Source organism: Mesoplodon densirostris, chromosome 10, assembly GCF_025265405.1.
Source record: "Mesoplodon densirostris isolate mMesDen1 chromosome 10, mMesDen1 primary haplotype, whole genome shotgun sequence".
NCBI classification, from domain to species: domain Eukaryota; kingdom Metazoa; phylum Chordata; class Mammalia; order Artiodactyla; family Ziphiidae; genus Mesoplodon; species Mesoplodon densirostris.
The window spans coordinates 68,819,293-68,845,506 of NC_082670.1; the positions used below are offsets into that span (position 1 = coordinate 68,819,293).

Below are 26,214 nucleotides of genomic sequence, written 5' to 3' on the forward strand. Positions count from 1 at the left end.
CACCCCGACTCCTTCCAGCGTCCCTGGGGCTGCAGTGGGCAAGGGGCCGCTCAGACTGTGCACTAGCTCCCAGCACCCTCAGGGGTGGTCTGAATAAACAGAGACCTGGTCAGAACTCGGATCCAGCTCCCCCTTCTCTCGGCCTAGCAAGCACAGTGAGCCGTGTGCCTGGCGAACTGGGGGGAAGCAGGCACCCACCAGTCACACACCAGTAACGTGATGAGGCCGGGGAAGGGGCCCTGGAGAAGCGCTGGGGAGCAGGGAGACTCCTGCCCTGGGACACGGGGCTTCATGAGAGCTGGGCCTGCGAGGATGGAGCAGCCTGGGACCCACTGGCGCTGGAGGAGGACATTTCTAGGGAACAGAACAAGGAGGGGCAGGAGCTGGGGAGCAGGAGGTGGCAGCAGATAGGTTTGACTGTTGAAGGGAAGTAAAGGGTGGGGGGGAAGCAGGGGTTGAGAGGTTGCATGAGAGACTGCATGCAGGACCAGGGCTGCATTGATGGAGAAAAGCAGGGGGCTGGGCTGTGTGACTCGGACACATCTGCTCACTGAGAGGCCATTTAATAACTCTCAGGTGTCTCTGTCTTTCTCAGCCCCAAGTCCAGGCCCGTGAGGGCAGGGCCACTGTGGCTCTTTGTAGCCTGTCAGAATGCCGTCAGTGAAAAGCATCTCCCTTGGCCTCTCTCCTCTCTAGCCCTGGTGATCATGAAGTCCTGATTGAGACTGATTGTGAAGCATTTTACCACTTCCTCACGATCACTGCTGAAAGCAGAATCCTCATCCTGGAGAAGAGATGGGGACCAGAAAGACGGAGGGCAGAGGCTGCTTTTGACATCAGCTGGACCACCCGAGGCATTAGAGTTCCTGGTTCCCAGCCAGACTCACAGAGTGGACACCAGTGCTCTCACTGTAGCGAAGGGGCTCCTGCAGCAGCCGGGGGAGGCCATCACTGGAGCGGGGACTCGCCTGCCCGCAGGTGACCATCTCCATCAGCCTCCCCAGGCACCCACATGGCAGGTGGTTACCTGGCTCCAGGTATCTCTTCTGTAAATGAAGAACTGACCTCAGTTGTCAATCCGCTCACTGTCTAATTCGAAGGCCCCTGCTGGCTTTATGGTTGTGCTGAAAGGGTCTGACACAACAGCCCGAGCTGCCCCGGGAACCTCCTGAAGCCCTGTCCAGGGGCCCCAATTCAGTAGGTGTTGGGGAGGCCCAGCAAGAGGATGGGTGAAAGGTCCTGGTGAATCTGCACTGCAGTGAGAGTGCACTGATCCTGATGGAGCCGGGGAGTGTGCGGTGCTCTCTGGAGTGAGGCTGCAGCATCGCACCAACCCAGGGCTGCCCTTGGGCAAGGCTGTTGTCACTTGTTAAGGGACAAGAACTACCTGACAACTGCTGGAGAGTTGCCATAGTCCTGGGTGAGGTGCATGCCCACGGCAGCCTGGATATCCTTACCCTTCCTCAGTTCAACCCTCTTCCAGGGACTCTGCGGGGACACCACAGGAGTGTCTGGCAAAACCAGAGCCCAGGACCTTTCTCCATTCAAGCTGCCACATTTGGCGGAACAGCCAGGGAAAGCTCACCCCCACCCCTTCCTCTGGAGGCAGCAGTGCATGGAGGCAGCTCGGTCTCTCCATTCAATGCCCCACAATATCTCTGAGGGTCCTTGGATCACCCCCTGCGAAATCCTTGGGGATTCAGCCCTGGGCCCAGGCTTTCTTGGAGCCTCCCTCAGGGTTTTTTTATGGAAGGCACACCCAGAGCCAAGATGTATGACCCAATTTGCTTACAGTCCAAGGCACGGGCCTGACAGCTAGGCCCAGCTTGTCCTCCAGGGCTACGCCCCTGCATAAACCCACCCTCTCCCCATGCTTTGCCCTTGGACCACTTCAGAACACAGTCACCCTGCCTACTGTCACACATCTCCCGTTAGGGCAGGGGGAGCCCCTGCAGGCCACCTGGCCCAAACTCCTCCATGTGGGGAGGAGAAACTGAGGCCCGGCAGGGATGAAGCTGCCCCAAGACCCAGTTCTGTGTTTTTTGGTTCCACACTAGAACCACTATTTAAATAAAAGTCCTCCCCTCCCAAAGGCAAAGGAGCTCCCAATGCCTCCCTCCCCAACTCCTGTTGGGGTCCTAAGCCAGAGGTGCTTATCGGTCAGGGCATAGGCCAACCTCGTGCCTCCGTTGTCCCTCTTGCACGCAGGCCCACAGAGGTCATAGGTGTGTAATTCCCTTGGCACCTGCTGGCAGTGAGGCACGCAAGGTGAGTTTCCTCCCCCGCCCCCAGCCTGCTCCAGCACGGCCATGATATGTGGACTGTAGTTCAGAGACCCCCAAGCCCATGCTCTCAATTGCATACCCAGCAAGGGGAAGGGCCTTGCCAGAGGCCACCCAGCAGGTCAGGGTGGAGCTGGAGCTGTTCCTGCCTTGTAGCCCTGAGAGGCCAGCTCTGCCCTGGGGCAGTCGGGAAGAAGGCAGGTCCACAGGAAACAACTCATGGGAAAAAAGCCCAATAAACGGAGCCATCACTAGCAGCTTGGAGCCTCTGACCAGCAGAGGAGAAATGGAATGACACCACCCGAGACACAAGAACTTCAGTTACAGCCCAACAGACCAAAGTCAGACTTACGGAAGGACGCCAGAAGTCAGCAAGATGGATGGAAGGCCCTTTACAGACCATGTAGTCCACCATTTTACAGATGGTAACACTGAGGCCCAGAGAGGCTCAATAACTGGGAGGCAAGGAGAGGCCAGGGGCTCCTTGCCCCCAGTCCATGAGCGGCTGCAGGTCAAGAAGGTCATCCGAGGCTGGCCTGGAGAGTGGCAGGGGGCAGGGGGAGGGGAAGCCACCAGCTCTGGGGCCCCACCCACCACCCTCACCTTCCTCCCAGTCAGGACAGCAGCAGCATCTCCCTGCGAGAAATTAAACGCTCATCTCCCCCAGGAGCCACCTCCAGGGCTCATCCTGCCTTCTGTCCTGTGGGCCACAAGGGCCAGAGTGGGCCACGCTCACTCCACGGGAATTCCACGGCAGCCCCTCTCAGCTCTGTGGTTTGTCCAGGAGAAGCCGAGCTACCACAGCTCCCTGGAGTTCTAGCGGCTGGGCAAGCGATGCAGCCTCATGTCCTCCTTCTGGATGTGCTCATAACAGGACTGGCGGGAGAGAGACGAGGCTGAAGCCAGCTGGCCTGCCCGCTTCAGCCACATGCACAGGTTCTAGGGCCTGACACTGGGGTGCACCCACCTCCCGGGCCTGGACCACCGTGTCTCCAACTCAGCCCTCAGCCACAGTCTGCAAGGAAATGGGTCCTTCCCTCTCCTATTGTGCTCAGGGATGCAGCCTGGAACACACTCAGCCCTGGGGATCCGAGGGCCGGGATGCACTGTGCCCACCTACCCCCACCCAGCCCCTTTTAACAAGGGCAAGAGCAGTGGCTCTGTGAGGATCCTTCCCATGGAGACACACAGAAGCTGTGAATTTGAGCTCATCCCCGTGATGGTGTCTGGGGTGAAAGGGGTCTGCCCCAGTGGCCAGGGCATTTCTGCCTGGGCCCACCGCCTCTGTCCCTCACCTCCAGGGCCGTGAGCAAGAAGTCATACAGGCCTCCTGTGTGGATAGGGGCCATCATATCACGGATCAGGTGGATCTCGGCTCCCAGGTGCTGGATTCTGGAGAACCACCGCCACCACGAGAGGGAAAAGGGGACCTATCAGGGACAGGCATCCAGCAGCCTGGAAGGAGCTCTGGACTGGGTGGCTGGACACCTGGGGTGTGGTCCCTGCTCTGAGTTTGGCACCCACAGGACCCTGGGTGGGCCCCTCTGGGCCTCAGCTTCCCCATGTGTACCAAAAAAGGCTGTGTCCATAAACCCCCATGTTCAAAGACTTTGAAGTATGTCTTGGTTGGGGGTAGGCAGGGTGGGAAGGGAACCTCCTGCAGCCCACCCCCAGCTGGGACTCACTGGGCACGCGACACCACGTAGATGAGCAGCGGCAGCAGGTCGTCCATGGGCAGCTTGTGCTCCTGGCCGAGCACCCGCGACACAGTGGCCTCAATTTCCCCGTATGTCCTCTCCAGCACCTCCAGCTTCTCCCGGGGGTCCACCGTGGTGCTGCAGCAGGGTAGCTGGCTCCAGATCAAGGCCCTCAGGTTCAGTCCCAACCAGGGGCCCCAACACTCCTGCCACCCACGCCCACTCTCCCTGGGGTGTGGACTCACATCATCTTCTGCAGACATTCCGTAGCTGACAGGAAGCACTTGTCTCTGACCAGGGAGTATCTCTGCATGGTTGGGGGAGTGGGTTAGATGAGGCCGCAGCCCCCCAGCTCTGTCACCTCCTCTTTCCCAGGGTCAGGGCTGGCCCCTGAGCCCCTCACCACCCACCCCCTTCCCCATCACTGGCTTCAGCCCAGCTCTGCCCAGAGGGTTGAGTTACCCAGGGGAAGTCACAGATCCACTGTAAGCCTCAGTTTACTCAACTGTAAAGTGGGGTAAATGGTCTCCAGGAGGCTGGGAGGATCAAAATGGAAAAAGAAGATAAGAATCGTAACAGTCAATGGTCACTGGGTGCCGCCCAGTTCTATGTCAATGGCTCTTGAGTCCCAGGGCTTGTTGAAACACAAATTCCAAGTTCAATCCCTGAGTTTCTGACTCAGTAGGTGTGGGATGGGTTCAGGAATCTGATTTTCTAACAGGCTCCCAGACAATGCTGATGCTGCCAATCCAGCAAACACACTTTGAGAACCAGCGCCCCTTGCGTTCTGGCCCACGTCACCTGACAACAGTCACAGGAGGCAGTACCGGTACTGCCTCCGGGACTACTTCTACAGGTGGGAAAACTGAGGCACGGAGATCAAGTATCTCACCCAAGGTCGTACAGCCGGTACAAGGGTGGGACCTAGGCTTGGACCTGGTCACTGTGGCTGCACACTCACCCACACGGGAAATCAGAACAGTGCAGAAAGGCTGCCATCTCCTCCCTCACCCGCCTATGCAGCTTCTGACCAGTGAGCATGAGACAGAGAGCTGCTCGGAAGCCTGGGCAAAGCTGGGGGCCCGGCTCAGGCCCAGGCCTCCCACACTCTCACCTGATTGGTCGTCAGCGTGAGGTCCTTGAGGGGCCACAGGTGCCTGAAATTAAAGCAAGATGGGAAGCTTTGCCAGGACCAGGGTGTGGGGTCTGAGGTCAGAGGGCAAATTCCCTGCACCTCCATGTCCCCCAGGAGGGCTGAGCAGGGGAAAGGGGCAGGGGATGCACAATGGCATCTGGGAACGCTTGTGTGAAGCCCAGGCAAGAGGAGGGCAGGAGAGATTCCCTGAGAGGGCAGCCCTCCATGCAGCCCCAAAACACGAGTGGGACTGGGACACAATGAGGAGACAGGGGGCAGTGCTGCAGGCCAGGGGACCCTCCTGGGCAAAGTCCTGGGGGTCAGGCCAGAGAGCTCAGTGGTGGAGACTGCTCCAGGGGCTCAGTGAGCTGGCCCAGGCTGGCGAGAAGTAGGGATGCCACACAAGGCAAGTAGAGCCAATGGAGCAGGGAGGCCTGCATGGAGGAGGCGGCACTGAGGCAGCAGGAGGGGTGGGGAGGAGGGACTCCTGCAAAGCCATGGACAACCAGGTCTCTGGGCTGGTGCCTGGTCAGATACAGGAAACATTCACCACATCGGAAGGGGAAACAAGGTTTTTTGGCAGGAAAGGGAATGGGAAGCGCCATCACCTTGAGACAGAGGGAACCAGGTGTGGGAGGAGAGAGTACGTTCATGCCCTCAACACTGGTAGTATCAATGGATCAAAGGGGCATGGAGGAGAAAGAACATTTTGATGACTGAGGGCGGAAGGGAGGCCCTGACCTACTTCCGGAACAGTCCTCAGTTTCCCCTTGAGGATCTCCCCTCTCCCACTCTCAGTCCAAGGGCTGGGAGCAGGCGACCTTGCCCCAGCCCCAGTGGTAGATATTGAGGCCAGCCTGACCAATCTGGGCCACAGCCAGCATTCAGGGGCACATTCAAGACCCCAGCCAAGCCAGGGAGGAACTTCAGAGGCTCTGCTGGAGCTGTTGGGAAGGAGACACCAGCTCCCTGTGGGGCCTGAGCTGGGAGAATATAAACCTCGAGTGGCTGGTACCGTATTTGTCACCATACGGGGGAGCCAGAGAGCCCAATAGAGAAAGAGAGAAGTTGCTTCCTTTATCATGCAGCTGGACACCCAGATCCAGCCACACCTGAATCCAGCCACACCTTAGAACTTCATGGGTACACGAGCCAATTAACCTCCCCGGTTTTTTGCTGAAGACAATTTGGGTTTGTACCCTCTGCTACACAAGAACTCTGGCAAACGTGTCGTGGTGGGGAGGCTTACTTCTGTACGTCCAGGAACTCAAGCAGCTTGGTGTCGGGGAAGAGGCTAAGGTTGGCAATGCCCTGTCTGTAGAGGCTGTCCTCCCTCTCATGAAGAAGCAGGTAGAGAGTGAAGAGCTCCGAGTAGAAGCTGGACAGGACAAGGGGTAGCACCAATCTGTGCACGTGCAGGTCCCTGAGTGAGAGCCACCAGGACAGGTCAGGGTCAGCAGGGTGGGCATGGGGATCTACTTGGGCTGCCCCTCAAAGAGCCCACAGAACTCCTTGTCCCACCACAGTGTTCCTGCCTCCAGCCTCCTCCATCCCGGAGAAAACCCTTCCCAGCCTGTTCTCAGTCATTTCACAACCAGTTGTCATCTGTGACTACCTCACGCTCTCACTTGACTTTGAGAACCAATATGGCAGCTGAGGCAGAATTTTGATCCCCATTTGATTGCAAGCAAAACCAGGGCCTTGATAGACGAGTGACCTGCAACAAAGCTCTCAGCAGCCGTTCCAAGCTAGTCCAGTTCTGCCTCCTAGTTTTCTGAGCTTCCTAGGACTCAGGGGGAAGTTCTCCCTAATGTCTAACCCCATTTCCCATGCCTCCTGCAATGCAGTAACAGAAAGACCTCTCTGATCAGGATCTCTGGGCCTTGAATCTGAAGGCAAATTGTAAGGTTTGGTCTCGGAGGACTGGGGAGACAGATTTAATGACCCACTTAATTCCTGCTCTGTGTGACCTCAGGCTCAGCCCCTGCCAGGCCTCTGTTTCCACATCTGTGCACAGGGAGAAGGAGGTGCCTGAGGCAGCTGCTCACCCTCCATACACCCAAGAGATGAGGGTGGGATAACATGTTTAGAACAAAGATGCATTTGATGCACTGTGACGGTGCCCCTCCCCAGGTTGCTCAAGGAAGAGAGGTCATGGATCATTCTGATTCTTGAATGGTCAATGAACAATATTTGATCAATAGCATGAACCCTTAACATTTCCCAAGAAATACCCTTTTCCCCCAAAAGGAGGGCCCAGAAGCAAAGGTATAAGGACTCCCAGGACCTGAGCCTGGCTGCACCAGGGCAGAGAACCCCACAGACCTAATGGGGGCAGTCACCTTGTCTCTGCATCTTCATCTTCCTCTGGGGCCTGGCCCTTGCACTGTAAGGCAACCTGCAGCAGACCCCTGCAAACCAAAGGGAGGGGCGGCATGGCTGCCATCTCCCACAGAATGGGAGTCACCAAAGGCCAGGCAGGTGGGCTCCACCCCCAGAACCATGGAGCCTGAGGCCTGCAGAGCCCAGTGGCCCAAACCCCAGCAGTGAGGAGGTTGGGAGTACGGGATGTCTGCCTGAGTGTCCTGGAACCCAACAACAGAACTAACTGCAGCATCTAAAGTTTCAGTTCATAGTGTTTGAAGAGGTCACAGCTCAGCTGGGACAGGACAGGAGATGGTGTCTGAGCCCAGGTCAGGCTCAGCTTGCAGTGGGGTTAGAGTTCTCCTGGGGTCAGGGCTAGCCCAGGGCCTGGCTGGGGCTTGGACTCTGGCTGCAGTCAGGCCTTGCTATCACCTCCCCACCCTCTAACTCCTATGCTCACCAGCTGCATATTAACCAACCCACCCTCTGTTTTTTCTCGATCCAGACCCAAGGCAAAGGCACCCTTCCTACCCAGGGCACCAGGCAAAGCTGATGCTTGGAAACGGCACAGCTCCCCCCACCCCCCACCCTGGGGTCACAGGGCAGTGGTTGTCCCCATGTGCCACCAAGCTCACCTGTAGGCGGCCCAGAGTTCCTGGGCGTGCTGCTTCACCTCTTCCTGCGCCAGCCCCTGCAGGTGCTTATTGGCCCCAATGCCCGAGTATGTGGCCTGGAAGGTCAGCATCAGAGTCCGGAGCAGCTTTCCCAGGGGATGCAGAGAGTTGTTCAGGGCCTGGGCAGGTGCAAAGGCAACAAAGAGATACTCAGCACCGTGGGCTGGAGCACAGCATGCCCACGCAAGACCCCGCTTCTTAGATGGGAGCATCGAGGCCCTCTCAGCAAGGGCCCACAGGCAGGCCTTCCCCTCTGGTCAGCACCCTCCCCTGGAGCCCTTACCTTCCTGAGGCACTGCTGCAGGGCCTCGGGCGCCCGGTGCTGCAGCAGCTCCTCCAGGATGTCCTCCATCCTGCCTGCGTGGTCCTCGGGGTGGGTCCTGGGGCACCACACACACACACATCTCTCACCCACGCCCAGGCCTGCCCTCTCTGGGAAGCCTTCCTCCCCTGGCCCACTCAGAGCCCACTGACCCCAACACTGAGCTCTGGATGCCCTATGGGTGCACACGCCCACGCACACCTGGGCCTCACCTCTCGCAGCACAGGTACTCCTGGGATTTGCGCAGCTCCCTTGAGCTCTGCACGTGGAAGCCCAGCAGGGCCTCCTGCAGGTCTCCAGGGCAGCCGGCTTGAACAAAGTCCTGGAAGGGGCCATAGATGCCCTGCCAGCGGCTCTCCACGGGGAAGACGCCCAGGCCCAGCTGCCTGCGATGGAGGCAGTGGGGGACATGGATAGGGATGGAGCCAAGCTGGACAGGACTCTGTCCAGCCCTTGGAGAGGTGGGGATATCCAGCCTGGCCCAGAGTCAGGGCCCAGGTGGGGTGGGTGGAGCGGGGGATGCAGAGCGGCCTGACCTCCAAGGCTCCAGGAGGAGAAACGAGAGGCAGAGAAGGGTCAGAGAGAATCTACTCCATGGTAGAGAAAAGAGACAGGGGCACACAGAGCACTGGAAAAGAAACAGAAAGATCTGGAGAGCTGAAGGCCAAGTCCAGAGAGTGGGGTCTTGGCCTAAGAGAGACCAGGGCCCAAATCCCAGGATTCCCCCGCCACGGGACCCCGCTCTCCCTCCTACCACACCTGGGTCCTTCCTGAGCTTGATCCTGTCTCAGCCAATAGGCTTAGGGGTCTGGCTGTGTGTGTGTCTGGTGCAGTGTCTAATGGAGCACTGCTCTCCCATGTCACACTCATAGATTTTCCTACACCTGCACCCGACCCGGGCTCACACCCCTAGGGTTTGCCATCCACTTCTAGCTCCTGCTGTCAGGGAAAAGAAACATGCAGGGACAATGTGTCAAGTAATCAACATGTGAAATGCTGGCTGGCACCATTAGAACCACCACCCACACCTCAACAGACATAGTAAGAGTCACCACTTGAACCACGGTTTTCCAAGGAAGAACTCTGTCCCCATAGGGAAGAAGTCCATCCCCTTCTCAAATACCCCATGATAGGGACAGTGATTCCACTTAGTAAGTTTCCTTCTTTACCCTGGCTGCCAGGGAACTCAGAGCCAGGCTAATGCTTGATTATAAGGCCTATCTGCACCTCCCTTTCTTGTAAGTTCAACTCACACTTTAATTTTCTATCTTATTCTTGTTTGTTTTGTTTCATAAACTGTCTTGTACCCTTCCTAGAAAAAAAGCAGGGTCTAAGCAAAGCCTACACATAGTATTTTTCTCCAGTTTTGTGGCACGAGGAGTTACCGTCACATAGCCCTTAATTCCAAGAGTCTCTGACAAGGGTTATGTGACCTGAGCTCTCTGAACTCTCCAAAGAGCTAAGAGGAGGTACAGAAAAGCCGTTCTAATGAGACCTGAGCCTTTAGGGTAGAAACATAGACACACACAGACACACCCCCCAGAAAGGTTTCAGAATACACAGGCCAGAGGGTCAGTCTCTCACCTCTTGCAGGTACTGCCTGGATCTGGAGGGAGGGCAGCTGTGTCCAGCACACCCTGGGTATGCAGTCCTCTCCCTGCCCCACTGCCAAAAGAGCCCTCCAGGGTGAAGCCATTAGGGAATGTGATCTTGCCCTGGAAGCCAGGAGACGGATGCAGGGATGTCTGTCCATCTGTCTGTCCAGCTGCCCCTCCATCCCATCATGACAGGCCTCATGCCTGTCCATCCCGGGTCACAGAGAATAGAAACTGATGGATGGCCTTCCCACCATCCATTCAATCTGCCCCACCCCAAGGGGCTCATAATCCTCGACCCCTGCAGGAGCCCCTGCCTGTGCCCACCACCAAAGGGCTCATATCTGAGGCAGGAAACGGCGAGGGAGACAGAGAAGGGATTCACAGGTCAGAGTGGGGAGGACCACCACTGGGTCCAGAAGTAAGCAGAGGCCTCGGGAGGACATGAGGTATTACCGGCCTTGAGGAGGGGCAATTCCTCGCTGCATGGGACTGTTCCATTTACAGCATTCCTAGTCTCCATCCACTAGATGCCATAGTACCCGCCAGTCAAATAGCCCCCACATTTCCAAAGGCCCCAGCAGGGATACAACTGCCTTCTGCGAGGTCACCTCAGGCAGAAACATACTGAAGGACAATGCCGCCAGGGGCACCTGCCCAAGGCACTGATGGTGGTGGTGGAGGGGGTGGATCCCTATCTTGGGGGCCAGGAGGGGACACAGCCAGGAGACCACCAGCACCCTCTGCACCCAAGGCAAGCCTACCTATCCCCTCTTGACTCACACCTAATCAAATCACACCTCCGCAGCAGGGAATGGTCACTGTACCCACCCCCTAGATGTAGTGGAGATGGGAGAGGCCCTCCCTTACCTGCTCTACCTACCCTCAGCCCTGGATCCAAGCAGGGAGATTATAGACCCCAGTCAAGGTCTCAGCAGGGAATGGAGTAAGGTCTCAGTGGCTCTCACCTTCCCTACGAGGGTCAGGTCCCTGGTGAAGGTGCCCTCATGCAAGTAGTCATCTTCAGTGAGAAGGATCCCTGGGCCCTAGGGAAGGAAGCGGGGAGGGTAGGAGCAGTGGGTTAGGAAGGGCCAGAAGACTGGCGGTGGGGAGGGGAGGTGGGCAGTGACCCATGGGCAGAAGGGTCCTGAGCCCTGCCATACCTCCCAGGACTGTGCCTAGGTGGGATGCCAGCCCCTGGCCTTCTGAGCACTGAGCACAAGGCCCATGGACCTCGACCCTGGGTTACCTTGACCGACATCCTGGGACCTGGCTCCTCCCCTCCAGCAGCCTCTCTCAAGAAGCCTCCTGGGGGACCCTTCCTTCCCACCTACAGCTCAGGAAGTACTGGGCTTTTCCTGAACCATCCCCACTTGCCTGTCACTGACCCCGGGGACAGTGGAGCTGATCAGGCTCCTGTGCTGCACTGGCTGCCCGGAAGCTCAGAACCAAATGGGATACAATTCATGTTCTACTTACTTCTGAATCTATTTTATGTGCCTATTCTTACCTTTTCTTCCTCCTTCAGTCCTTTCCAGGACAAAGTGTAGATAAACAAACAAGCCACAATATCAGCCACAGCCATCAGGCCAGAGCCTCACTATGTGCCAAGCACCTGGCAGGGTGAGGGTGAGGCAGAAGGTAAGGGCTATGCCCGGGTGCGGGAGACCTGGGCTTGAGCCTCAGTTCTGACACTCAACAGAATGCGACAGTGGGCAGGTTCTCTGACCTCTCTGAGCCTCACATTTGTCACTTTTACACAGGGACAATAACATGACCCCAGGGCTACTGGGAGGATCCCACGAGATCATGTTGGGAGGCTTGGCCCAGAGCTTAGACACCCAGTTAGGGGTCTATAAACATGGGTAGTAGAGGCTGCTGGCATCCTCGTTACTATGCACTTCATTGTTGCTATTTTAGTGAGTCATTACGATAAGTAGTTCACCTGAGCTGCTGATGGGAAAACTGAGGCTGGGAGGGGCAGGGACTTGGCCAAGGCCAGGGTAGGTAGGTGGCAGAACTGGGTTCCTGCCCAGGTTCTGGCTCCCTCTAGCAAGTCGGAACCCCGCTTCCTGCCCCATCCACCCCTGACCAGTCTCAGTTCAGCTTTGGAGCCCCCCAGAGCAGGGAAACGGTAGCTCAGGACACACGTGGGTCACTGTACTCACCACCATCTTGTCTGCCTGGAAGGTCCCCTGGTAGCAGACACCCGCCTGGGTGACCATGACCCCTGGGCCATGGCGCTGGTCAGCCTGCCACATGCCAATATAGCGTTCACCCCTGGGGGAGGAGAGAGTAGGGCCAGAGTTGGATCAGAATTGTTCCCATGCACCTTCTGTGTGTTCTGCTGGCATGGGACTGGGGTTGGGGGCAGGGGTCAGATAAGGAGCAATGAGATGGCCTGAATCCACTCAAGTCAGACATAGGGCAGGTGAGGTGAGGACCCGCAAGAGGAACGAGGGTGGAGGAGGAAGGGAGCCTGCCTGGGGGAGGGCATCCTGGCAGGCTTCCCGGGAGAGGTGGCAGGAAGGACAGATGGAGTAAGGGTGCCATTTAACATATGCAAAGCCATTGAGGTAGGAGTGTACGATAGATACGTGGGGATGTTCAGTGGTCTAAAAGGCTGGGGGGTACACAGGTGGCATAGCAGGCATGAGGTCAGAGGAGCAGGCAAGGCCTCAAATGTCAGGCCAAGGACACTGGGCTCTGTCTCAGCCCAGAGAGCCTGGAAGGGCTGTGATCCTTTGATAGGACCAGATCAAGGGGTCAGAAACTCCTCTCTGAAAGCGTAGGGAGGGGCCAGAGTGGGGGGGCTCCTGCAGTCAAGGTCGGGGTCCCTCATCCTGAACCTCAGCAACAACTGAGGGAGTGGAAAGAAAGTGAGGGGCCTCAGAGAGGCTCTGGGGGACAGACAGAATGGACCCAGTGATGACAGGGACCCCGTGCCCTGAGGCCTTTGGTCTGTGAGGGCCCTCTCTGCCCCTCAATCCTGGTGCGGGCTGCCGAGCACTCACCTGTCGCCGTCCTCCTCGATGCCATAGCCACTCCTCCGGCCCCTTTCCCAGTGGCCCGTGTACCTGTAGGGCTGAGGGGTCTGCGGGGTGCTCTCAAGGACCCCAAATCCATGCCGCAGGCCTTCCTGAAAGTAGCCCTTGTACACCTTGCTGGTGCTGTACCTGCGGAGGGTCACCAATGGCTGGCCCTGCCTCCCAGAGGACAAGCCTGTCCCACGAGCCTGTCCTACCATCAGGCCAAGGGTCACTTACTCACAGATGCCATAGCCGCACATGCTGCCTTCCCGCCAGTGGCACTTGTAACAGTCAAACTTATCCTCGGAGGCCTGGGGCACCAGGCGGATGCCAAAGCTGTCAGTGTGGGTGGGCAGGGAGGGAAGTCAGCACTGGGGCCACAGCCCTGGCCCAAGACACCTGTCACACCCCCTCCATGCCCAGGAGTGTCCCTGCTCTTCCAAGGGGCCTTCTCAGATGATGGGGAGAATCTGAGAGGTGCTGAGCCCCATCTTGTTCCCAAGGGCCCCTCAGGACACCCCAACCCCCATGCACTCTGGGAGGGCCTTCTGGCCCTGGACCACTCCCTCCATGACCTGCCCCCCTCCTCAGGCCTAGTTTCCCCTTTAGGACAATGAGTGGAGCTGGACCACATGGCCTCCAAGTTTCTGCTTGAGGTTTGGAAATGTAGGATGGGGCCAGGCTGGTGACAGTGGAGAGGGGTGGAAACCACTCCCTGCCTGCCCACCACACAGTCCCGTGTCAGCCCCAGCCTTACCCGTGCTCCAGGCCCTGGCAGAAATCCCCCACATGATTCCGCCCGTCTGGCCACTTCAGGGTTCCCCTGTAACACAGTCGAGGTCCACGGGCATCAGGTCCATGGGCATCAGACCCACCAGACCTTCAACACACACAAGACCCCCAGCCAGCCTCCGCTGCAGACTCTCTCCGAGGCCTCGATCCCCCTTGGACTGGACTCTGCCCCAACTCGGTCTTCTTCTCAGAGCTTTATGACCCCACATGGGCTCTCAGCCCTTCTCTACTCCTGGCACAATGGCCCCAGCAGCCTCACAGAGTACGCTCCACACCCAGCAGGGAGAGCTCTGGAAGCATCCAGGTTGCCTTTTTCCCTTGGCCAACAGGAAGCTCAGAGCTAACCTTCAAGCTCAAGCCAAGTGCTAGTCAGTGGGATTTCTACCATCCTTGTCTCCTCTTCTGACACAGCATTGCTTTTTCTGTGTTTTTGTTCATAAGCTTCCTCAAGCCCTTTCCGGAAGCAGGCAGGGTATCAGAAACAAGTGGAATGCTTGCAAGCGTAAACTTGGCGAGTCCTTTCTGCTTTCTGGGCCTTGGTTTTGCCAGCTGTAGCACAAGTTGGGGCCATGTCCTTCAAAAGCCTATCTGCCTGTGGGGTCGTGTCGACCTGCAACTGAGGCCAGGCACCCTAGAACCTGCCCTAAGGCCTGGGGAAAGTCATGCCAGTCTCTGGGCCTCAGCTTCTGCACCTATCACCTAAAGGGGGTGATAACACTCCCCCAGAGCATTCTTGTAAGGACTGATGAAGACAGAATGTCTGCAAAACATTTCTACCACCACCAGACAATGCTATGTAGACACGAAAGTTTTCTTCCACCCGCCTGAGAACAGAATGGTAACCGTGGGCCCTGCAGGTCGGCTTCCTGATGTCTGCCCCACACTCGGTAGCCTCACTGTCATCAAGACTGTATCTGGCACAAACCTACAGTGGGCCAGGTCCTATCCAAGAGGACTTAAGAGAGACTCTGGGGGACAAACAGAATTCACCACAGGGGGTAACAGCCTTTGGTTCATGCCCCGAGGCAATTAGGTCCATATGGGTCCTGTCTGCCCCTCAGACTCCCAGGAGGATCCCTGCCTTGCTTGGCCCAGAGCCTCGGTCACTCACTTGCCATGGGGCCTGCCCCAGTACCACTCGCCCTCATAGGTGGCCTGGCTGAAGCGGCCCTCCGCACGGAAGGTGTATGCTCCACAGCGGCAGGTGGGGGGTTCAGAAGGCTCCAGGCCCGCCCCCAGCACCGGGAAGTCCTTCTTCCCACGCAAGGTCTGGCACACAGCCTGGGTGACCTTCCACTGCCAGACCACCTGCGGGGGGACAGGGAAACACAGGACAGGCCACTGCTGCTGGAGGCAGCCCCTCTAGGAAGCCTCCTGGGGCGGCATCAGGTATCACCCTACCCACACCCCACTCTTATCACTTGTGGGGACCTCCAACAGCTCCTGTACTGCTCCCTGGGGCATCATCCAGACCTGAATACTTGTTTGCAGCTTCGGGCCTGCCCAGAGAGGCCAAACAGAACCTTCAAACAGGCCCCAACTCTGGCTTCACAGAGAAAAACACCTGTTCTCTTCGGCATTCTGATGCCTGAGCCCAGGCTGACCCCTGACTCACTCTGACCATGACTCCAGAGGCTTGACGTTCCCAACGAGCCTCCAGGGTTGTATACTTGTGCCCTCCCCTTACCTTCCTGTCGCCTTCCCTCACTCCCCTGACCCCACTCCCCGAATTCACAGTCCGCCCACACTCACCCGGCCCTGCGGGTCCTTGGAGCACAAGGAGAACTCTTCCTCAGGAGTGAGGAGGTGAAACCTGCACCTAGACAGATGGAATTGATGAGTAGGCTCCAGCTCTGTCCAGGAGGGTGCTGAGGGCGGGCCCAAGTCAGAGCCCGGGGGTGGGCAGGTTACATGGGGTAGAGGGAGGGAAGGCCTGGGGTGTCACTGGATGGGGGTGCTCACCCGTCCTGCCCAGGTTCCACCCACACCAGCTTCAGATCAAAGGTGTGGACACTGTGACCCTGGAAGAAGAGGGGGAACAGGTGGGCAAGACGCTCATCTATGCTCTGGTCTGGCCTTGCTCCCAAGCAGCAGCTCGCTGGCACACCGCTGGGTGTCCCCAGCATGCTCAGTGCGGTACGCCCAGCACTGAGTCCCACACCACCCCTGCCGGCTCCCCATCTCCAGGGCAGCTCCTCCACCTCCCTTCCCACCCGAGGGCCTGGCCACAAACCCAGGACCAGCCTCCCACACCCCCGACATTCTGCTCCATCAGGGCCCTCAGAGTGGTCTTCTGGAAATGCAGCGTGGATCTTGTTAGCCCCTGCTGGAAACCTCCCTAAGGTCCCTACGGCTGAGCCTGACACCTGAGATCACACAGACCACTCCCCTCCACTGCCCGGGCCTCCTCCAGTTTGCCACAAATTCTCCTCAGCCTGAACCTTTGCATGTGCTGTTCCTTCTACTTGGAATGTCATCCCTGCTCTGAGAGACAGACCAAACCTCCCTTCCTCTGGAAGATTTTGCAGAGTGACCTTTCGCCTGGCAACAGACACAGGTGGAAGCGGCACCAGGCCCAGGCCTGAAGGGGAGGAGGAGTGTGCCAGACATGGGCCAGGACAAGAGAGGGTCCAGCACAGACAACAGGACGTGCCAAGGTCCCGAGGTGGGAAAGGGCTCAGCACCTTTTAGTGACAGTAACTTGTCAGTGTACCTGGAGCACAGAGGGTGAAATCGGGAGTGGAGGGAAACTCAAACTGAATCTAAACCCCAAAACCAGGCTTCAGGAGACACAGGTTTGGATGGGCAAGTAGCATCCCTTCCAGGCCTCAGCCTCCCTATCTGCAGGGGAGTTCCAGGCTGACACTCTAGGGGGATAGAGAAGACAGTGCTCTGGCTATCACAAGGGCAATACAAGTTCAGGGGGAACTAGGCACAGCCAAGGTTATGGGCCACATAACAAATCCCAAACCCTAGTACTGGCTCCCTCCTGACTTCTGTAATGCCGAGAGCCCGGGCACTGCTGCTACATGGAACTCCTCTCTAGAAGCCTTGCATGTGCCCTGAATGGTTCACGCAGCCCTCCTCAGCCACTATGGGCCACCTATGACCGTTGTCTGAGGTTCCTCTCCTATTGGAGGAAGAGAACTAGGAGTTGTCTGCCATCTGCAGAAGGACAAACTGACAACTGTCCCACTTTACAGATAAGGAAACTGAGGTGAAGACATTCAACAGGGATACCAGCTGTGGAGAGTTGAGACTCGAAGAGCCCTTCTCCATAGCCCACACTCCTTCAGGGATGGCTCCACCTGCTGCCCCCACCCTAGCACTCTGCCTTTCTGCCCCCATCACCTCCCCAGGCCCAAGTTCTTGTTCCCAGCCACATGTCTCTTTCCTACTCCTTTTTTCAACCAGCCCCCAGACCCCCACTGTGACCCCAAGACCTCTGGCCAGCCCCACCCTACCTGTAGCAGGACAAGGGCATCATCAAAGAGCAGCACACGCTCTGCCCTCAGCGGGGTGACCGTCACAGGTATGTCCTGGCTGTCTTGCAAGAGTCGGTGAGCGGGGGTACAGAGCACATCCTGGTGAGGTGAGGAGGGAGGTGCAAGGCTCAGGGACCTCTGTCCTGGATGCTGCTGGCCAGTCCACTGCCCGCCTCTGCCCCAGGCACCTCCCCCAACACTCTGAGCATCTCCTGGAGGCTCCCAGGTCAGTGATGGGCACTGGGGCTCCAAGGTGGGGGGGTTCGTTCCTGGCTATACCCAGCAGAACAGCACAACTTCTCTTGAAGCCTTACTTTGTCCTCCTCCACCCCATCTCAGGCCACGGCCCCAGCCAAGCCCCCATCAACTCTCACCCAGGGTTCTACAATCCCTGCCTCTCTCTGGCAATTCCTGTCCCCTTCACTTGTCCTCCTAATTCTCTGCTGCACTGGGCCCCAAGCCTGTCACGCCCTGTCAGAGCACAGGGGACTTTCCCTCCTGCAGGGGCAATACAGGCAGTGACTCGGGGGTGCAATCATTCAGTGACATCCCAGGAGAGAGGGTCGGTTCTGCTGACCACTCTTCCCCAGAGCCAGAAGCTCACATCCCAGCCCAGGAGGTGCTCAGCAAATGGGTGAGGATGGCTGGACAGGGGAACATCACAGACACCTGCTTTAGCCACTGCCCCCCAACCCAGGTGGGGAAGCTGAGGCATGGAGCATGCAGCAGGCAGCTCAAGCTACCCAACGGGCCCCTGCCGGACGGCAACCCCTTCCCTCACTGCCCCTCAGGCCTCGAACTCACCCGCAGCCGACTGCTCAGAGTGTGCCAGAGGGCCTGCGTGGCCATGGCCTGGTCCAGCTCCTGCCTCATGAAGGACTGCAAGTTCCCAAAGACGGTGGCTGCGTGCACCAACAGCTCCCAGGTGGGGTGACGCTGTGGGGGACAGAGCAGCTGGGGTGGGGTATTATCAGAATCCTCTCCCACCCTGTGATGACTGCCCCAGCCCTGGCCTGGCCCCAGCAAGTCAGGAGGTCTGGGTCTAAGTCTAAGTTTTCCCTTTTCTCCCTGCCGGCCCCTCCTCTGGTAGTAGGAGGATGCTTCCAGGGGATTTAGGACCATTCGATGACTCCCCCAGCTGGGGCTGGGCCATGTGTCCTCACACCCAGTACATGATTCTACATCTGTTCTCTGGGTCTCTGCTGGCTCCACCAGGGCAGGGCCATGTACCTCAGATACCCCAGGGCAAGGACATGTCCCTTCAAACCCCCCAGAACAAGACCATGTCCCCAAGGCATGGCCAGGTCCTTCTCAAACCAGGGTTCCTGAGTAGGCAGGTTCCCTGAGCCAGAGGCCCATTTCTCCCATCCCTCCGCTTCCCCATGGGAGACAGGCCTGATAACCAGCAATTGCCCCCCACTCCCCATCACCCCTGCTACCTACCTCCCCGACAGTGTCCCCGAGGCTCAGCAGGAGGAGCACGCACTGCTGCACATGATGGGTGAGTGGCTGGCGGAGAGCCTGGACCAGCGCTGCGCCCACCGAGCCCTCTGAGCTCATGCCCAACAGGAGCTGCCGCAGCGCCTTCCGCTGGCCCTGCCAGTACTCGCTGAGTGGAGGGAGGGCCGCACATCCCTTCACTCTCTCCTCTGTTCCCACACCTGCCACCATTGCCCCCTTGCCCTGGCTAATCCCCCAGATCCCAGGACCAGTCCCAGACCCCAAACCTCTCTCCCATCAGAAAAACAGTGGCTGAGTGACCCTCTTGGAGATTTGGTAGCAGTATCTCAGAGATTAAAGCCCACCCTGAGTAGCAATTAGGAATGCTTCCTCACCCCAGGGTCACTCCTGTTAGTTGGTATATGGATTCTGCTCACAGCCTCACTAGGCTTCCCTCCCTCTCTTCAGTGTGGATCAGCGTGTAATTGCTAGAGCCAGGATTGCTCAGGATGAGTCCCGGGCTGTGACACTCACTGCTCTGGGGACGAGGCTTCCCCAAGCCCTCCCTCCCAGACACCCCCAACTCAGAGGCCCACTGCAGCACTCCGTGCTCACCTCCTCCTCTTTACTGCCTTCTGAAAGGCCTGCACTGCCACGCAGCTTGTGTAGGACTCGATGTACCTGTAGGTAGCACAGGGGACACCCAGCAAGCCCAACCCTCAGCTCCAGACCCAAGCCCCTGCCCTTCTGGTGTCCCCAGATCCCACCCACTGAGTGGCTGCAGCCCTGAGGGCCTGGCTCTGGGCACTGGGTTACCTTGAGTCTTAACTGACCCAAGTAGACAATTCTAACTCAAAGTCTCTTTTCCCTGGGAGGCCACCAGGCTCCGATCTGGGGTGCCTGAGCCTGCCACCAGGCTAACACCCAAACCCAGGGCTGAACCCAGACCTTTGCCAAAGCCCTGACCCAGGTGAGTCCCAGTGCCAGCCCCAGCCCCGCCTTGGCTATCTTACTCCACGTGGACTTGCAGGACACGGTCAGCGCTGTGCAGCAGCAGCAGGGATTCCAGACTGATGGAGTCCGGGTGGCGCAGCCTCTCCTGCAGTGAGTGCAGGCTTTCCTCCGTCACCTCCCACAGCTGCTGGGAGCTCCTGTGCAGCTGCTGCAGGAGCTGTAGGCACTCTCTGCCCCAGGGATCTGAGGGCTCTGGAGCTGGGGCAGGAGCACAAGCACACTGTGAGGGGAACAGGGCCGCTCCGCCTTCCAGGCAGCACGCAGAGGCCCTGGGTGGTCACCCGAGGGGCAGCAGCACCCCTAGCCCTGGAGCTGCAGCTAGGGTCCCACATCCCTGGGGTCCTTGGGACAGAACTGGAAGCCCATGTGCCCCCTTGAGCTCAGCAAGGGATGGGCAGGCTACAGCAGTGGGCAGCACCCTTGTGGATTCAACAGGGGCACGTGTCCACCTCCTCACTAAACAGGGACAGCACTGATGACCTAGGGCCACCAAGTACCAGAATTCCCCCTGAGTTTCAGAGCCTCCTCAGGTCCAGAATGTGGAGTCCATAGGGTCCTGTAGTCTCCTGCCATTCACAGATGCACCAACACAGCCCCCAAGAGGAAGGCACCTGCCCAAGGTCATTTTGTAAACCGGGCAGCCTGCCTTCCAGTCATGCCCTGGGTGAAAGCAAGATGAGAATTCAGGCAGAGAATCCAGGCCTGTGCCCTGGGAGAGATGGAACATCGTCTCCATTCACAGCAGGTCTGGGCTAGAATGGGGTTCACAGCCTGGTTCCCTGGGGTCCCTTTGAGAAGGAAGCAGCCAGCAACTGGGGGTGAGGGCCCTGGATCCATCCAAAGACACCCACACCAAATGTCACCGCTCCCATTTGCAGCTGAGAAAGCTGTAGCTCAGAAGGTCCAACAAGGGAGGACTCCTGTCCCTAGGACGGTTCCTGCATCCCCCACCCTCCCCTCAACTCACCGGCCTCCAGAAGGGGCTGGAGGACAAAGCTGTTGATGCGTGTGAGTGTGGCTGAGAAGACCTCCTCCAGCCGCAGCAGGGCTGCCTCCTCAGGGCTGCACATGGCCAGGGTGCCAGACTCAGGGCCTGAGAACCAAGCACAGATTAGAGCGAATAGCAGCCATGGGAGCAGGGTGCCCTCTCAGGCCATATGCCCAAAAGCAAGGCCCATGACCACCCTACCTCAGAACTGAGCAAGGAGCCCATGTCACCCCAAAGGGGAGTTTCTGAATTGGCCAGTGACCCCTGCTCATGCTCCACTTGGGCCCAGCTGAGGGGAGCCTGAAGGAGTGGGAAAGAGGGCTCATTTTTTACCAAAAAGGCAGATGCTCCTTAAGCCCTCTGACCTGCTCATTCCTCTGCTCAAACACACACCATGGCTCTCAAGGGCTCAGAGTAACATCTAGTAGTGCTCCAACCTAGCCCTCTCTCCACTGACTCTCTGGAAACAAGGACATACTCTCGGAGGAGCACAGCCTTTATCTCAAGGCCATGGCTCAGGACCCCCTGTCACCCAACAGGGCTATGTAGGAGAGGTCTGGGGGAAGTGGGAAATTTCCTGCTGGAGCCATGAAGGATGGGCAAGAAATAAAGAGGCAGAGAGGAGGACAAGGCATGCAGGTGGGGGAACCATGAGAGCAAAGGCTCATGGGCATGAAGGCCCAGGCTCTGCAGGTGGCCCACCAAGAGCTGCCTAAGTGGCTAACAGAGGAGCCATGGAGCGCCTCAGAGTGGGGGAGTGATGGGATTCAAAGTCAGACTTGGGGACACGGACTTGGTGACAGTTTCAGAGGAGATGATTCCAAGCCATGAGAGGGTGAGATGAGTGTGGGCAGGAGCCAGACACTTCATGCCCCCCTGCAACCTGCAGGACAGGTTCTACTCCAGACGTGGGGGCCATGGGGGTGGGCAGGTCTTTGGACCTCCTGCCCTGGAAAGCGGGACCCTCCAAGAAAGCAGCATCACCTGAGAACGCAGCCTCCTGACTGGAGGGAGGGGGAGCAAGGGGCCTGGGTTCAAACCCACCCCCATAGCCAGGCTGCATCCTCCAATCAGACACAGCCCTCTCCTACCAGACCTGGCAAAGGAGGTCATCTGCCCAGATTACGTGACTGTACGTCTCAGGGTTGAGAATTAGAGAGTCTTTTAACCCCAGACCCTCAGACTCAGCCTCTCTCCGACTGTGACACTCTGAGGCTCTGAGTTGGTTGACCTGGGTGGGGCTGTAGACATAATATGAGGTGATACAGACAGACCCAAAGGATCAAATGGGAAGGGGTCTCATCCCTCCCCACCCAACCCCAAAGACACCAAAGGGCATTCCAGGCCCCTGACAGAGACTACAATTCCCAGGGAATTGGCTCTGGGGCAGAGTGAGATGAGTGCCTCAGAACTCTGGCCAAGGGCCCAGGCCCAGGCATTCCTGCCCCACCTTTCCTGCTGTTGTTGCTTCAGGAGGGCGAGGCCTTGGGAGGGAGAAGCAGGAAGGAGAAATGGCTGGACACCCAACTGCAGCCTTCTCTTTCTGCTGGCCCCCTGCAGCAGCCCCAGCCCCCTGTGGAGGACTGGGGGAGGGTTGCTCCAAGTCAGCTCAGACATACCAGGACAACACAGCCAAGGAGTCAGGGGTACAGCAAGTGCGGCCTGGGCCCATCTGACCCTCACCCATATCTCCAGAAACTGGTGGAATGGAAAGACCCTTTGGGAAGTGACCTTTCCACCCTCAGCTGGCAGTCTGTCGGGATCTGAGCTGAGAGGTGAGGACACCAGCTAAAGATGGAGGGGGGGAGGGTGCAGCCAGGATGGGAGGTACAGACTAGGAACCAGATCAGGGTGAGCTGGGGACCTGCAGCAGATAACTCACTGTTGCGAGGCCTTGCACATCAGATCCCTGACACTTACCTGGGGCCCACCCCAACCAATGCCACACCCAGGGCGCTCCTATCCCCCTTAGGTTTCCTCCCCTTGCCCCCATGGGGCTGGCAGAAGCTCCCCTACCCTGGACCCCTGGCTCACACCTCAGCAGCTCCCACAGGACCCCCTTCTGACCTCTGCCCAGCTAATCGGCCCTGGCCATGCCCCAGCTTATCCAGAGCCCTGCTCTTCTCTGGGCTTCAATCACCTCCTCTGTGAAATGGAGGTCTGACTAAATCACAGCTTTTCAAACTATTTTAGTCCTCCCTAGAAAGGATAAACCGGTGGAGGGGAGCTCCTCTGGGTATGGGGACCTGCTCTTCAGTCTCCCTTATCTCTCAGTGCAGCCTGGGGCCCCTAAGGATGAGTCTTACCGACACAAACTGGCAACACTACTCTAGGACCCTTCCAGGTCTGTGGCCCCAAAAGGATCTCTAACCCTAGGAAACCGAGTCACACTGCCCAGAGGAAAGGCCAGAGGTTAAACATGGCTGGTGAGATGGTGGGTGGGGAGGAGACTGCAGCTGAGGCTAGAGAGTGGTCCCGAGAGCCTCTGCTCCCAGGCTAGGGAGTTCTGGGGCTTCATCCCGAAGGCAATGAGGAGAGCGTGAGGGCAGGGACCAGGCCAGGCGTGAGTGTGCCTGAGTGTGTACACTGGCAAGAGAGGAGGAAGAGGTGCTGAACCTAACACCACAGGCACCCGGCAGGAGTCTCCCCTTTCAAACCCCAGTCCCACCTCCAACCCACTCCTCTCTGGTTAAGGGCATGGCCTCCTTACCCTCTCACTCCATCCAGCTCTAAGGTTCCTTAGTAGCAGACTGTACATGATGTACATATGTGGAAGCAGGCCCAGAAAGGAATGGGAGGGCCCAGGGACACTAACTGTAGAGCATGTACAGGGCTCAGACCCAGGCCTCTGGCTCCCAGTCCCACCAAGCTCACCTGAAAGGCTGGGCGACTCACCTTAGGGCACACAGCAAGTACCTAGGCTTCCCAGGCAGCCTTCATGTTCACCATGGGGCGGGGTGAGGACAGACTGGCTAGTCTTGGCGTGTCCAGGTGAGTCAGCTGCCAGTCCCCGTGGTAATCTAACCAGCAGCCAGACCTTCGCTCGCTCGCTCGCTCGCTCGCGCTCTCTCTCTCTCTCTCTTGCATTCTTGGTCTCTGTCCATGCTGGGCCCCTCTCTCCCTTGCCTCCTCCAAGGCCTGGCCCCTCAGGCCCCTGGGCCACACCCTGTCATGGTACTCACTCTGTTAGTTCCTGGTCTGGACAGGCAAGGAAGTGCTGCTTGCTGTGGAGGCTTTTTCCTGGGCTGCCTTGGAACCCCCTTTGATCATCCAGCAAACTCAGTGGTAGGCAGAGGAGGGAGGAGCTGCCCAAGGGAGCGGGCGCTGAACTGTCACAGCTGACGGGTCCCAGCCTCCACCTGGGCCTCTCCCCCCACCCTACCCCCACAACCTTCCTCTGCCCTTCCGTGGCTTCAGGCTTCTTGTCCTAGACCCCATCCCCCACCCCCCACCTTCCCAATCTCTCTGGTCGCTTTTTTCACAGCTTTCCCTCCTCTTCCTGGCCAGGTACACGCAGTCACTGGAATTTCCCAAACATGGGATCCAGTTCCCACCACCAGGCATTTGCCCATGCCGTTCTCACTGCAAGCAACACTAGCCGGCGTCACCTCCTCCTGGCAGTCTCTCAGGCTGGGTGAGGCCCCGCGGGGTAGCCCCACAGCCCAGGCCAAGCCCCTGGGCACTGCCCACGTGTGTCTGCCCTCGTGTCAGGCACGGGCCCAGGGAGGCTGTCCTGTGGTGACAGGGTGACCAAGGGGCAGGGAGGACGAAGCTGAACCCCGCTGGTAGGGAGGGACCTTCGGACAAACTCGGACGGCCCGGGTGTGAGTGCTGCCGGGGACCGAGGAGTCGTGGAGGGGCGGCGCGCGGCGGCCCGAGGGGGAGCGGAGACTAAAGTCCCACCTGGAGCGAGGAGGGGCGGGGAGCAGAAGGGCTCTACCCCAGACGCGCGACCTCCACCCCTCCCTTACCTGTGCGGCGCAGGGGCTCACGCCGGGAAAGCCGCCGCGGTCGCTCTCTCGTGGACGCCCGCCCCACGTCGGCCCCGCCCCTGCAGGCCCCGCCCCCGAAGGCCACTCCACCCCCACCCCACCCAGTCGCCGCCTCGCCTCAGGGTACCGCTCCGAGTCGAGGGCGGGGGCCTGCCTGGAAGTAGGCGGGGCTTGGCGTCCATCTGCCTCGCGCACTAGGGCTCTCCTGAAGTCTCAATCTGCTGTCTTCCAGGGTCTGAAGTCTCCTGGGACACAGTGGGGGGGTGGGAGAAGGAGGAGAGGAGGTGGGAGCTTGACCCGTCCCTCGCTCCCCTCAACACGCACACGCACACGCTCTTGCTCACGCCCAGGAGAGCCGGGGTGTGTCTAGGAAGCAGTCTTGGTTTCCTCGTCCTGGCGGGGTCTTTTCCAATCCCCCTCACCTCTCCTCCCCTCCGCCCTCATTCTGACTCCCTGCGGGCCTAGGTGCAGCCCGGTGACCTTCCTCCGCCCGCACCAGTCACAGGGGCCGGCACGAGAGGAGCACCAGGTGGGTTCGTGAAATCTGTGGCCGATAGTAGGGTAAACCGAGGCTGCCCCCGGTGGGCAGGGTGTCCGTGGCCAGCGGCCACTCCTGAATGACCTTGGGGAAGTCCCCTGCCCGCACTCCTGAGTCTCAACATGGCTCGGTAGAGCGTGAAGCCAGCGGTTGTCTGCGCGCCAGGGCCTGCGACCTTGGAAAACGTGGTGGGGAAGCGTTGTTCCAGCGGACCTCCCGGCAGGGGGAGGGCCCACGGTTCAAGCCTGTAACAAAGGAGTCTGCTGTCTGCCTCCGGTTCTCCATTCACTTACCGAGGCACGCGGATTCCAGGGAATGACCCACATCACTGCCCCTTTCACGGCTGACAACACTGAGGCCGAGAGGCCCCATCCAGAGACAGGCAGTGGAAATGCAGAAAGGATGGCCCACCAATGCTCTACTCAAGTCTGAGCTGGTGGGAGGCATGCCCCGTCCTGCCAGGCTGAAGAGAGATCCCCAGTGGAGTGGAGTACATGGCGGGTTGCAAGCGTTCCTTCACAGATGAGCAGGGTCTTGGCGGGTTTGTGAGTGGCCTGGCACATTGTGGTGGGCAGGCAAGAGGTCTCTGGGCCTTGGGAGGAAGGGCCAAGGGCTGAAGAGTGGCCATAGCCACATGTGGAGAGAGCAAGGTGATCCAGGAGCGAATGGTCCCACCACTTGGCAACAAACAGGGCAGGCAGGCCAGGCCCTGAGCAGGAGGGATCTAATCTTGTGCTGGGTGTCTCTGGGCCAGCCCTTCCCCCTCTCTGGGCCTCAGTTTCCTTATCTGTACCTGTAGCTGAGGGAAGGCAGTGCTGCCTGGGCTCAAGCAGGAAGAGAAGCACCTTGTTGACTTCCTCCTCAGAG

The 26,214-nt window shown here is 58.7% G+C and overlaps 1 protein-coding gene across 4 annotated transcripts; it reads right to left on the reverse strand.

Annotated features, from left to right (window-relative positions):
* Positions 1–2,659: 2,659 nt before the first annotated feature.
* ALS2CL (ALS2 C-terminal like) lies at positions 2,660–24,854 on the reverse strand. 4 transcript variants are annotated; one of them, XM_060110780.1, is made up of 28 exons: positions 24,789–24,854; positions 24,000–24,122; positions 20,797–20,922; positions 19,829–20,027; positions 19,431–19,496; positions 18,819–18,984; positions 18,180–18,311; positions 17,355–17,474; positions 15,853–15,911; positions 15,643–15,709; positions 15,002–15,198; positions 13,856–13,921; positions 13,336–13,434; positions 13,084–13,245; positions 12,238–12,349; positions 11,038–11,115; positions 10,059–10,189; positions 8,687–8,860; positions 8,436–8,532; positions 8,114–8,271; positions 7,457–7,525; positions 6,364–6,537; positions 5,094–5,136; positions 4,486–4,515; positions 4,225–4,286; positions 3,968–4,117; positions 3,578–3,674; positions 2,660–3,158 (listed from the first exon to the last, which is right to left on the reverse strand). In XM_060110780.1, the coding sequence occupies exons 3-28, from the start codon at positions 20,897–20,899 to the stop codon at positions 3,099–3,101; spliced, it is 2,871 nt and encodes a 956-aa protein (XP_059966763.1). In that variant the 5' UTR covers positions 20,900–20,922; positions 24,000–24,122; positions 24,789–24,854; the 3' UTR covers positions 2,660–3,098. The 4 variants fall into 4 exon arrangements, with proteins under 4 accessions (XP_059966763.1, XP_059966764.1, XP_059966765.1 ...); XM_060110781.1 differs by lacking the exon at positions 4,486–4,515; XM_060110782.1 differs by lacking the exon at positions 3,578–3,674.
* Between the last annotated feature and the right edge of the window lie 1,360 nt (positions 24,855–26,214).

Coding starts and splice junctions, on each gene's coding strand:
- ALS2CL (XM_060110780.1), bottom strand. CDS start 20,899: ATGTGCAGCCCTGAGGAGGCAGCCCTGCTGCGGCTGGAGGAGGTCTTC. Junction 18,312..18,818: donor TCGGGGACACTGTCGGGGAG/GTAGGTAGCAGG, acceptor TGTCCCCCACAG/CGTCACCCCACCTGGGAGCT. Junction 13,435..13,855: donor TGCCAGGGCCTGGAGCACGG/GTAAGGCTGGGG, acceptor CCACACTGACAG/CTTTGGCATCCGCCTGGTGC.